This window comes from Canis lupus, chromosome 1 (genome assembly GCF_048164855.1).
Source record: "Canis lupus baileyi chromosome 1, mCanLup2.hap1, whole genome shotgun sequence".
In the NCBI taxonomy this organism is placed as follows: Eukaryota; Metazoa; Chordata; class Mammalia; order Carnivora; family Canidae; genus Canis; species Canis lupus.
Window position 1 is genome coordinate 63,178,754 of NC_132838.1, and position 13,884 is coordinate 63,192,637.

A 13,884-nucleotide genomic window follows, 5' to 3' on the forward strand; every position below is an offset into this window, starting at 1 on the left:
GAGTAAGATATTTATATATTTATAATGCTTATAAAATATAAGAAAAACATTTATAATATAAAATTTTAAAATGTGGTAGAGGAACAGAGAATATGAATAAAGTCAACTCTAAGGTTACCAACCACGTTCTATTTCTTTTTTTTTTTTTTTTTTTTACCACGTTCTATTTCTTAAGCTGAGTGGAGGGCACATGGATGTTTATCTTAGCATTCTCTTTATTGTACATAGATTATTTTCCTTTTATGTATAAAAATATCATAACTTAAAAACATACGATGTCTATATTTCTATGTAATTCATTTCTGTTATAATAAATTCTTGAGGAATGAAAACTACATGTTTATAAAAGAAGTAAGGTGCTTACATAAAAGGAGATGTATTTTACTTTTAGTTATTCCAATTTATTTATTTTTTAAGTATTGTTTTTTTATAGTGCGTTGCTGCCAGAGATAGAAATGGCTTTGCAAAAAAAAAAAGTGCTATTGGCTCTGAAAATCAGCATAGAAAACCATGAATTAATTACTAATGCTCCTAAGTGTCTCCCCAAAGGTAAAACATGCACAGCATAAGCTGTGCATGTTTTTGACTAGACAATCTTTAAAAAAATTTTAAAAATGCACCTATGATTATTTCAGTTCCTTTAGTTTTTCTTTGTTCCCATTCATGCTCTAAAAAAAATCCAGAAGAATGTCAGTTATTATGATACTTCCTGAGAGACACCTCTAGTGGTATAGTTTTTGTTGTTTTTTTTAAGACTTTCACAGTTGAGTGTGGGATTTCGAACTAGTAGCAAGGATCCATTCATTTATGTGGAATCCATAGCACACTCAAGTGAGGTCAGATGTTGCAATCTATTCAGCTTAAGGATTTCCTTCATATTATGGAGTGAAGTGGGACGCACCTGTTTAGTCACAGATAGGAAGAAAAGACATCTTTACATCACTTCAGATTCAAGCCTTACTACACAAGTGAGTTCCTGCTGAAGAGGAGACTGGCTTTAGGATAGGCCTGTTTTCTTCCTGAAAAGGGGTGAGCTCAGAGGGTTTTGACTTCACCTAGCAATAATGCATCCCCAAATTTCCCACACTACAACGCAAAGTTTTTATTTTGCTTAAGCCTGTTTACCCCCTGTTTTTTACAGCTGAAATAAGGGAAGGAGAATGTTTATAATGAAGTTGACAACATAGAATAAAGTGAGTTTTGATACATGGTAGTGCTCACATTGTAGATAACTATAGTGACATTTAAGAAAATAATTTAGATATACTTTAAACAATTTAAATAAAATGCTTATCTAACATAGATTCAGTATTTGACAAATCCCTCGTGTCTTTTATTTCTGTTTCTTGGCCAATAGTGACTGTTAACAGTTTGTAGGCTTAAAATACAGCGTTCCTAAAAATGCTGAAGCTCTTATCAACAAACTGTTCTTGAGAAGGATTTGCTTTATTACGTATTGCTTCAGTTTAGGTCTGAAAGTTGCAATGTTTAGGGTGGTAAGTTTCTTCCTTCTTTCTTAGTCATCTTAACTCTACAAATAATCTCAGCTAAGTGTGCGGAATAACAAATTTATACACCGTATGACCTTCCTCAAGCCGTCTCAGTATATTAAAGCACGTGTTGGTTTTTCTCCCCACTCTGTGTTCCTCTAGGATAGTTTCCCAGCGAGGTTTGGAGGAATTCACTTTGTCAATCAGCCATGGTATATCCATGCCCTGTACACCGTGATCCGGCCTTTCCTCAAGGAGAAGACTCGGAAAAGGGTATTTGCTTGTTTCTTTGTTTTTGTATTCTTTTTCTTCCCATGTTCAACAAATTACACTGCAAAATGTGTATGTAGTACTGGCCGTGGTAAAATCTACCCCTGTAGTGCATATAAGTATACTTTTAAGACATTTAAAAATTCTTCAAGACCCTATGATTAATTCTGATCAGTGTGTGTATGAAAGAAATATTTAAAAGCCTGCTCATTGGCTTTCCCACAAATGGGGAGAACATTGCAGTACATCATTATATAAAGCCTCAGTTTAAAAGTAAAAAAAAAATAAATAATTATGCCATGTTACTAGATTTTTATTAGTACACTTAATTTCAAGTAAAATCTAGATCAAAGTTATAATTTTATAAGCTGACAATGAATGTTAGTCATTTCATAATATGTATCACATTGAATATAGAGAGTTTTGTAGTATCTAACATAATTTTGTAGTGATTGTCATGTTCAATCATGCTTTTCAGAAAGAATGCTGATGTGTAGAGATATTAGTATTTCTTTAAATGACAAGTCACTTGCGTTTAAAGACTCGGTTTCATCTAACAATGAGGATCATTCAAAGCATCTACAACATAATAATCGTTGTTTTCTGCAAATAAGATAGTTTGTATAAAGCATTTGGCACAGTGCACGTACATGGTAAGGGCTGAACACATTTATCGTTATTATTAATAATATAGATTGCAAAATGCATTTTAATGTCCATTATTTCATTTTATCCTCCAAAAGCCTCTGAAGCATAAATTTAGTAAGCCTTATCTCCTATTTCACAGCTGAGAAAAGTAAGTCTTAAGACGGTTAAGTAACTTGCTTACTCATTTACACAGCTGTAGAGTTGTAGAGCTAATATATGAATCCAAATATTCCAGATTTAGAGCTATTTTTGCCTCCGTGCTGTGACCAATTTTCAAATGATTAGTTCCAAAGTAAAATATACTTCACTTCTAAATGTGTATTGAAAGTAATTTTCCATGTTTCTCAGTGAATGAGAAGGCACTTCAGGTATCTCCAAGCCATGTTATAGAGGCCTCATTGTGAGCATAAAGGGGAAATAATTGCTAAATATGTGTTTGTATCAACCGTTATTGAACAGAAGGTCTTCTGTATATGAATTTGTTGAAAATGTTCCGGCAGCAAAGGGGGAAGACTCTGTAAAAAATTGTAATTTATATCAGGAATTGTTTCTACCAGTGAGAATGAAATTAATTTACATGTTAGAGTTCAGAAAAGTGTATTGATGTGCTTCACAAATAACGCTTCCAAACTTTGTTTTATGAAGAGATGATCAGGATCCAAAACACCTGCTGGGGCTTTTAGTACATATTGTACTAGTGAATGCTTCTGTAGTATTCACTCTATGCCACATGCTGTTCTAAGGACCTTACATATGTTAATTCCGTTAATCCTTACGAGGACAGCTCTAGGGGAAGCACTGTTATTTTTCTCCTTCTAGGGATGAGAAAATGAGGCACAGAAGGCTAAGCAAATTGCTCTAAATCACACCTGGGAGATAGTAGAGCTGACCATGTGGATTTATTAAGAAGATCGTTCCAGAAAGACAAAGGCCCTGAGGTAGAAACTTGCCTGATATACTAGGCAAACAGCAAGAAGGCTCAGAAAGCTAGAGCAGAATGAGCTACTGAGGAGGGTGATACACGATGGGATAGAAGGGAATACGGTGTGCCAAATCATGTGGGGGCTTGTATTCAACTGCAAGGGTCTGGGCTTTCAGTCAGAATGATGGGGAAAAAGTTTGAAAGACTTGAGGACAGGGTGACTTGTTCTGAAGGGTGTTCTGTGGAAAAAGACTAAAGAGGATCAAGCAGGGTGTTCTGCTCTGTGGAAAATGACTAAAGAGGATCAAGTCTAAGAAAATGAGGAAACCTCCAGGGCTGGGGCTATTTGATTGAATTGAGTAATTTTGACAATGCTTAGAAAAATTCACTGCTACTAGCATTATTCTAGATGGAAGGGAGGTATCTGGGCCTTACCATTTTGATTAAAACTATACGACTTGTAAATCTTCATATGAGAAAATAGTTATAGGTTAAAACACTTTTTGGTTTCTACCTATAGAATCAATATAAAGCACAAAGCTATTATATTTACTGGTATTCCAAGTGATCCAGCATCATAATATTACTCAAATGCTTTATACCGCAGATGCTATAAATCTGTGCTCTGAAAAACTGGTAAAAGAAAACTAAGGAACAGTTGTGAATCTTTTGTCACAAAAAGGAAATACCTGGTTCTTTCTTTATTTTTTTCTGATTAAATGAAACCTGACTTTGAGTCTCCAACATACTGGACTGATGGGAATATCAACCCTAGGTGGTATAGAATCCTTTCTTCTCAAAATCTCATTAATATCTGGAATCTTTTACATGGAGTCAAATTTCCCATCCAATATGGCCTCTTTGGACATCCTTACTCTTCAAGCCAGTATTATTTCCTTGAATTAAGATCTCCTTCTGCCCCCAAGTTGTCTGTGAAAAAAAATAGCATCTCCACTAAAGCTAGAACCCAAATGGCTAGTCTTCAACCCCAGGCACTCTTCAGCTATTCTAGGGTTATGGTCTCACCACTCCCCAAGAGCTGACAGGAAAACAGGCCTCCCCACTGATTGGTGCAACTTTCTACCTTTTCCTCAATATGATGGACTCTCTCTTCTATTCTTTGCTGATTCCCAAACACATTTTACTTCCCTCCCTTCCACTCAGGTCACCTACCATAATCTTAATGACACAGTATAGGGAAGTAAAATAAAAGTATTATTTAGGCTAATTCTTAGAATGGTAAGGTAATCGGAGGCAAGGGAGCCCACAAGAACAAGACATTCTTGCATGAAATGGTGGAAGAGAAAAAATGTAAGGAGAAAAATAACAGGAAAACTTGAATAAATGAAAGGCTTTCAGGATATGAGAGAAGAAGCCATGGAGATATCTAAAGGCAAGAATCTTCAGTCTCTTGAGACAAATGTGTGCATAGTGTGTTTCACCAGGGAGGAGGTATGAGATGTGTTCAGTGAAAGAGTTTATGGAGAGCCTTAGAAGATTTACTCTAAGGGAAAGGAAAAGCCGATGGAGAATTGTGAGCAGGGACACATGATCTAACTAACGTTGTGATATGGTCATTCTGGCTGCTGTGTTGAGAATAAAATGTAGGTGGTCAGAGTGGAAGTGGGGAGAACAGTTAGAAGGTTAGCACAGTAATACAATTTGAAGGATGATTGTAGTTTGATTAAAGGTTGTAGGGGTGAAAAAAAATAAAAAAAAATAATAAAAAAAAGGTTGTAGGGGCGGAATTGGTCAGATGTTCAGATTCATGATATATTTTGAATGAAGAACCGAAAAGATTTACTGACAACTTAGAAAGCAAATAAGGATGAGTTGAAGGTCTTAGCCTGAGAAACTAGAAGCAGTCATACCAGTAACTGATGTTCAAAAGAGAGAGGAACTGATTTCGGGAAAAAAAGTTGTAAGTTCAGTTTTGGACATATTAAGTTGGAGGTGCCCACTGACCTTTTTTTTGTGTGTGTGCCCATTGACCTTTTAAGTGGAAATGTCAAGTAGAGAGTGGAAAGAGCAATCTGAAGTTCAAAGGAATGGTCTGGATTCGATATATAAATGTTCACCGTGTGAACAATACTTAGGGCCAGTAGACTGAATGAGATCACCAGGAGTAGTAAGTACATTTAGAGAAAAGGATAAATCTAAGAAGTAAAGTCTGGAGCTCTGTGACACTAAGATGTTGGGCTGATGAGGAATAATTGGTAAAAGAGACTGAAAAGAAGCATCTGTCAAAGTAGGAGGAAATCAAGAGATGCTGGGAATAAATGTTTCAATGATGAGAGTCATTTATATCCAATGCTGCTGAGAGTTCAAGAAAAATAAGGGCTGAGAATTGGACCCTGATTTAGCAATGAGAAAAAGCCCGACAAGAGCTGTCTTCATGATGTAGAGTGGGAGGCAAGGCCTGTCTGGACTGGATTCAGGAAAAATGGGACTAGTGTATTTGGAAGGTGAAAATAAACAACTCCTTTGATGAGTTTTGTAATAAAGAGAAGGAGAGAAATAAGATAATAACTGGAAGTAGAAGTCTGGCCAAGAGAGGTTTTGTGTGTCTGAGGGGGGAATGGGAAGAGAAGAGTTGGCAAGTTTGTCCTCTGATGGAAAAGATCCAGCAGACGGAGGAAATTTGATGATGTTGAGAGAGACAGAAGAGAATTGCTTGAGCAATCTAACTGAGTAGAGGAGAGGGGATGGCTTCTAGTGCACAGGTGGAGAGGGTGGCCTTTGTAGAGTTTATCTTTCCATTGTACTAGGAGCGGAGGCGCAGCATATGGACACAGATGCTGGTGGGTGGGTCGCATCTGGTTGCCCTATTTTTTCAGTGAAAGAGAAAACAAGGCCAAAGCTGAAAGTGATGTTGAGGGAGGAGGTAGCAGGATGTTAGCAAAGAGAGAGGAAGTAGTGTGCTAGGATTTCATTTACTTCTCTAAGGATTTATTATGAGAACTCACGCATAACTTGAAAGACGTTTCTTACGTGAAGAAACGCTTCTAATGAAATAAGGTCGTATAATTAATAAAACAAGTTTTAAGTGTTAGAACTTAACTATCCCCCCCAAATTATTTTGATTTTTTATGAGAAGAATCTAAGCTTGTGTGTGTGTGTATGTATGTGTGTGTAGGGGGGGCTATTGTGCTCTGCAAAGAGGAGTGGGAAGGTGTAAACTTTGCAATTAACCTAATGTACATTGGAGCAGATGGCATCTTCCACCTCTGTAGGCTCCACATCAAGTATTTCAAGCAGCCATTTGCTCTGCCTATTTTGGCCAGTGACCTGCTCTCATCTGCTTTTCCTGGTCTGAAATCTGTTGAAATTACTTGTTAGTTGATAATTTCCATCCCTATCATTTTGCTGTATGTTGTAGACTGGTTTTTCTTTGTTTTTCTATACGTTGACGTCAGTCAACTCAAAAATTATGGAAAGCAAAGATAATTATGTTAGTCTATTCATCATGAACCTGAAGTACAAGTCCCTTATAAGCCATAAGTGACGATTTCTAAGTTACTTACAAGCTATAATCATTAAAAAATATGACATAAATTATATGAGAGGACACGAATGCTTTTTCAGAGAAGGCTGATCTATAGTTTTGAGATGGAAATGAAGGAAGAGAAAAGAGATAGCAACTTATGGGAAAATGAATCCTGAGTATGTACCTTGAATAATTTTTCCGTGTAATGGTTTATTTATTTATGAGAGAGAGAGCAGGGCAGGGACAGAGGGAGATGGAGAGAGAGAGAATCTCAAGCAGACTCCACACTGAACATGGAGTTTGATGCAGGGCTTGATCCCACCACCCGAGGGCATGACCTGAGCCCTAAACCAAGAGTTGGAAGCTCAGCTGAGTGAACCACCAGGTGCCTCAATAATTTTTCAGTTTTTTTTTAAACTCTAGGAGACAATCATACCAATAATTGATGTATACATACAGCTTTACATTTTCACTCCATTATTCCATTTTTATTTGAATAATAAGCGTGGTAGAAACCTCTAGTAGAGAAGATGCTGGCAACATTATAGAACACAAGTCCTTTGGGATGTGAACCTTCACTCAACCTTTCATTATGATGATGCTAATCCACTTTTATTTACATCACACACTTTGCATTACAAAGCTGTAATTTAGTGGTTACAGTGTTCTTATTTTTATTGATGATAAAAAAGAAAGCCATACTGGTAACAGCTTTTGGGCTTAATAACTTGGATGGGCTCTATAGTTGATGAGTCCCTCATGAGAAGGCTCTATTTTAACAGCATGCATTATGCACATCATTAGCTTTGCACAACTAACATCAAGATGATGTACAGATCAGCGTGTGCATTGGATTCTGCTCATGTCCTCAACTATAAAGTAGGAAATCAAGTATCAGGTTCCAGCTCTTTAACCTAACCACTGTCTGACTTTCGAGAAACTGCTTACAATGCCAACGCCTTGGAATTTTTATAGGAAATAGTAGGATAATAGTGCCAGCCCTGTTTGTGTCACAGAGTGAATAAAGGACTTAAATATTTTAACAGACATGGAAAACTCTTGTTTTTGCTTTTCCTATCCTCACTTCTTCCTCCTAGCATTTGGATTGTATGAATCCTCCCATGCGTGTTTCTTCTCCTCACCCTTCTTCTTGCATTTGTAGATATTTTTGCATGGTAACAACCTGAACAGTCTACACCAACTAATTCATCCCGAGATCCTGCCTTCTGAGTTTGGAGGAATGCTGCCCCCTTATGACATGGGAACGTGGGCGAGAACACTGCTAGACCACGAATATGATGATGACAGTGAATACAATGTAGACTCCTACAGCATGCCTGTGAAGGAGGTGGAAAAGGAACTCTCCCCCAAGTCCATGAAGAGGTATGCTGGAGGTGGCTGGGAAGTGGGCAGCAGCCAGCATAGGGATACCCCACGTTAACTCCAGGGTTTGTAATTTGGGGGAATATGTATTTGGTGGGATCTTAAATCCTTTTTCATCCCCATGATTAGACACCTAGGAATTTTGAGTCAAAGACAAAGTCCTTCAATGCTATGTCAACTCAGTTTTGTTTCATATTCACAGACAATCTAATAAGGCTGTTAGGGGTCACTAAATCCAGTGGTTTTCAAACTGTACCCTTAAAGTTCTGGGGGGAGTGTCTTAGGCCAAGCAGGTGGGGTGGGGACAGTGCCCGTGACCACAGTGAGAACAACTCTCCTCTATCCAGGCAATTTACTAGACTCTAGTATAAGATTTCATTGGAAGAAAGAGATCCATGGCAAACACACATGCGCACATATTTCAAACAATACATTTAAAACCTTATATACTCCCTTTAGTATTTCAGTCATGTTTCTGATTTAAAACTGTAGCTGTTCCTGGGGCAAAACATTCTATTTTCCTATAGCTTTACTCTTTATAAAGTTCATTCTTGAGTGAGATGCTGATTCCCTGCTTTGATTCTCAAGGTACTTTATGCCTGTTTTCTTTCCATCAGGACAGATTTGTTGAACCCATGCTCTATAATACGCACCTCCCTCGGTGTTTTGGATTCACAGTGGATACACACACACATCCATCGCCTAGTGGTGATGGAGGGTGGGGGAGTTGCTGAACATACCCAAATGTATAACTGCCTCTGAGCTTGCATTCTGTAGCAAACCAGAAGATACCTAATTTTCAGCCTCCCCCAGGCCGCAGCAACCCAGAGTTCACCTGGATGATAGTAATGAGTATTATTTCTCAGCTTATTTCCCATTACAGAAATTTAAGAACCACAGCCCTTGCAAGTCTCTCTTCACCTAGCTCAGGGAGGACCAAGGCATTGCCCCTGTCACCCCTCACACTTGCCTCTTTCTCTGATAAAAACCTTATGGTCCCTTGGTCATAGTTCTGCTCACGCAGGGGCACCTATGTTCCCGGAGGCGGCCCTTTTTGTACAGCTGGTGCTGTTGTTGCTACTGTTGTGTGTGTGGTGTCCTCTTCTCCCCAGGCTGCTCCGCGATGTGTTGGAGAGAAAGGAATGACTGGAGACATCTCCAGCTTTCATTTCTTCACCAATAAACAACCTTATGTATAAGCCAAGTCTGGGCTTCTCAACTCCTTTCTCTTAAAACAGGGCTTCTTACTGTGAGTTCTATGCTCTCCCATCAAGCTGGTCCATGGACGGGCTCATAGAGGCATCTGTTAAGTGCTAAACATTATATTCAAAATTGCATGTGTAGGTATGTCCAGCTATATATATATATATATATATATATATATATATATATATATATATATATTTGTGTGTTTTTTCTAGAGGAATGGCATATATTTCATCAAATTCTCAAAACTGTTTTTCTAAAACAAAAATTTAAAACCCAGTTTCCAAAAATAAAATAAAATGAAATAAAAAATAAAAAAATAAAAAATAAATAAAACCCAGTTTCCTAAGAATAACTTCCTTCTGATATAAATAATGATCCTAATTGTTGTTACAATCTGCCATTTACTATGTACTTATCATGAGTTGGGACCTTTTGAGATATCTTTTTTGTAACATTAATTTATATAATCCTCACAGCCACCCTGTTAAACAGATATTGTTTCTTCAAAATCACACAGTCTGCATGTAGTGGACTGGGATTCTAATCCATGAAGTGTAGAGCCTTCCATGTTGTTGATATAAATCTTCCTCATCTATCCTTCCAGATAGTATGACGTAGTGCTCTCAACTCTGGAACTGAGCTATATAAGGATTTGGAAACAGCTGTCATCTGTGATCCTTGGTTTTTCTCCTTACCAGCTAATAATGCTCATTTCCTTCACCCACTTCTTCTGTGACTTGTTCACCAACATGGTCCCCTCCTCTGAGCACATCTCTCTCCATATCCTACACAATCTGTGCGTATCCTATCACCTACAGTCTGTGTGCCTGCATTCCTCCCAGACTTCCTACTGGTGTCTTTGCCTCTCACCTGACCCTGCTCCCCTGGCTCCCATTTATCATCCACGTGGCAATCTAAAAGATCTTTTTAAATATAAGTCAGATCATTTTACTTCTCGAATTTCTTTTTAGTGGCTGCTGATGATACAGTGAATAAAATAAATTCTGTAGCATGGCCTACAAAGTGCTACGTGATCTGATCCTGCCCCCCTCACTCCTCTATGTGTCTCCCACCTTCTCTCTCTTCCCCATATTTCAGCCCCAATATCCTTCTTTCTGCTCCTGTAGCCTCCTTCTCTGGCTCAATCCTCTCCAATGGCTACTTGTCATGGCTGCATGGGATCCTCTTTTCCTGCATCTCCCAATCCAAAGTCACCTCGCTAAAAGAGCCATTAGGTCTTTATCAGGCCCTAGGTCTTAATCAGCTGTATTTTCTCCTCATGCTGGTCTCTCCCTGTCAGTCACCTCATTTATTTTCTGCCTGTCAGTTCATTTTATTTAGTGTTATGCCCCATCCCCAAATTAGGCTTCATGAAGACTTCAGTGGCTTTGTCTGAATAGGGGACTTCTCAGGGGAGGAGGGCGGGGGGTGGGAGTGAATGGGTGACGGGCACTGGGGGTTATTATGTATGTTAGTAAATTGAACACCAATAAAAAATAAATTAAAAAAAATAGGGGACTTCTGATGCTATTACTACTTGAGCTTCAGTACCAGAATGCTTTGCCTAGCATTTGCCCTCATTGGCTTCCTTTGGTGTCTGTTGTTGACTGTTGCTGCAGTTCAGGCAGCCAGAGCACATTGCTGACTCATATTGAACTCCCTAGCACTAGAAGAGCCTCTTTACTTATAGATCCATGTCTTCATAATTCTCTCTTTCTGTGTTTAGCTTTTTTTTCCAAGCAGATCATTTTAATTGATTAATACCATCTTGTTAGATTTGGCTCAGTCTGTCTACCTTTTGAAGTCTTTTTGGATCCTGATTTTCCTTTCCAATTAATTAGGCCATTCTGTCCTCTTGCAGACTTGGCTCATAGCACATTGACCTCCCCAACCCTGAGTTTCTTGCTTCTGACGTGGATTGATTAGAATTTCAGACATGCTTTGTTTGGTGTAGGTTTTATATAATATGAAGCTTTTAGGGTTTTATCTGAAAACTTATGAAGAATTAGCTTAAGAAAATTACTGTATTTGATTCTCACCTTCTGTGTGTCAGGGAGTGCCAGTTCCCCATCAAGGATGGGAGAAAATTGTTCCTAGTTTTCCCCCTGGTCTCCCCTCATCCATTTTTTTCTCCCAGTTTTGGAATATCATTAGATTGAGAGGGAAAAAGAATCATTTCTTCACCAAAGACTTGTAGATATTTCCCCCGTCAGGGGAATTTAGCTAGATGTGTAGGAAGATGACTTTGTGCCCCTGTATTAGTTTGTGGAGGGATAACATAGATAGTCACATGAAAAATACAAAGTTTGGTGGATTGTGGGGCCTTATACTAGGGGAAAGTCTTTCACCTTATATCTCTGGTACCTAGGATAGTGCCTAGGATAGGCACGTAACAGTGCAGTGAACCATTGCCATTGTGATATGAGCTCCGATTTTATTGAATAATATTCAACATCTACTGTTACTACTTGTCAGACTCCATCTAATAATGCTTTGTATATATTGACTCCTTTACTTCTGTAAACAGTTGATTAGATAGTGCTATTCCCCTTTCTTTGGTGAGGAGACCCAGATACAGAGAAGGTAAGTAACTTCCACATGTCACATAGCCACAAAGTAGCACTGCTAATATTGAAAAACAGGCTATGCAACTCCAAAAGTCATCTCCCTAACTGCTACCACTTGCTTTTTTGCCAGAATTTGTGTTGTGGTTTACATACGCATCATTGAACTTGATCCTTAGTACATCTGTATGATGTAGGTGTTATTTTTCTCCATCTTGTAGTTAAAAGAAGAAAATCTAGGAAGTTTACTTTCCTCCTGGTCCTAAGAGCTAGTAAATTAGCAGAACTAGAATCAGAATCCCTTTCTGTCCAAAATCTATCCTCCTACATTAAGGTATAGCACAATATTGTGGGCTCACGGCAAATGGATACATGATACCTGAATAATTAAATTCTTGGGTTTCGTGAAAAAAAGAAAAGTTATTTATTGCAAAGACAGCAGAGGCTATGTGGAGTCCACTGAGATATGCTATGAGTTAATGATAAACACCTTCTATTGCAGCAGAAACAGACCGATGCACTAATAGGTTGTGGTCCTGCGCAAACAGCCCTGTTGTTTTGGATAAGACAGAGAAAAATCTGGACTAAAATAATGGTACATTTGGGACAATTAAATACCAAAAAAAAAAAATTCTTAATCAGAAATCATTTCTGCCTGACTTGTTTTATTGAGGAATTGTTCTACATATGGAGCCAGCATTCATCATCCAACAATCCTGATACCAGTTGTGCATGATAAAAGCAAACTAGAAATTTAATTCCAGGTTGATAGTGCACTGTAATTTAAAATATTTCATTAAAGTCACCATATCCTCTAATCATTTTTTTAAATAGTCAAGGAACATAAGGATTTAAAAGATTGTATGTGGGTGTGCGTGCCCATGTGTGTACATGATATGTGTTTTAATAGAACCTCACAGCAAATGCTTAAATTGCGTACTTTGTGCTGTCTGAAGAGCTTTGGTGTGGATTAATTGATGTCATTAAGATAGGCATCAACATTTATAGACTAAATCTAACTTTGTGAGAATTTTGAAACATATTTTCTGTTAAGAATTTCTTTTTTTTATAGGTAAATTGCTTTATCTTTATTACTCTTTGTTTTAAATGCTTAATCCCAAAATTCTTTCAGTCTGCAAACCATTTCTTGGATAGAATTGAAGATATGGAGACAGTGTTGTGTAATAGCCTCTATGATACACGTTGTGCTCACCATAAGGAGAGAAACTGATGAAGTCTCTGCTCATGGAACTTATGGTTTAGTGGGGACCAGTTGTCAAGTTAATACTTCAGTATAGGACATTGAATGAACATTTTTTTTTTTTGTATTTTAGCATGGATTTATCTTGGGAAATAATTTTATTTTTATTTTAGTCTAAGTAAAACAATATTAAAGGTCTAATTCCTAAGTGTTTTGTGCAGTTGTCCACTGTGTTAGAATGTATTTTATTCTTGAGATAAATCATTTTTCCTAAGATAAATTATTATTGCACTTAAAAGTGATGCAAAATCCCTTCTTCTGCTTCCTCTTCTTTTCCTTCTCCCTCTCCTTATCTCTCTCTCTCTTTCTCATCTGCTAATTCAACTTTAGTTGATCTCCTGTCTGATACAGACATATATTGACCTATAATGTATTATTGAGATAAAATAGTGAAAATGACTTAGGAAATAAAACATTCTTGTTTTAATGTCCTCGCCTTTCTTTTTGCTCCCTCTTTAGAAATGAATTTAAGTTTATTTAAATGAATGCGTCAATTAATCAGTTAATCCTATAATTATTTTTGCTTTGATAATTAGTTCCATTGCTATTCTTTTTCATTAGCATGTGCAGTTGTATTTTAGCTTATAGTCTTTCTTCTTGAGAGTTAATGAGGTTTGCTAAGAGGCATATTGCCACAGCAATAGCCAATT

At 37.6% G+C, this 13,884-nt stretch overlaps 1 protein-coding gene across 2 annotated transcripts in view; it reads left to right on the forward strand.

The window, feature by feature from the left end:
• Positions 1-13,884, forward strand: part of CLVS2 (clavesin 2) — an 88,025-nt gene that overhangs the window by 50,751 nt on the left and 23,390 nt on the right. For both annotated transcript variants that reach the window (XM_072832587.1, XM_072832599.1), the window contains 2 exons: positions 1,653-1,763; positions 7,980-8,200. In XM_072832587.1, the coding sequence (XP_072688688.1) occupies positions 1,653-1,763; positions 7,980-8,200 (332 nt within the window). The remainder of the gene's footprint in view (positions 1-1,652; positions 1,764-7,979; positions 8,201-13,884) is intronic.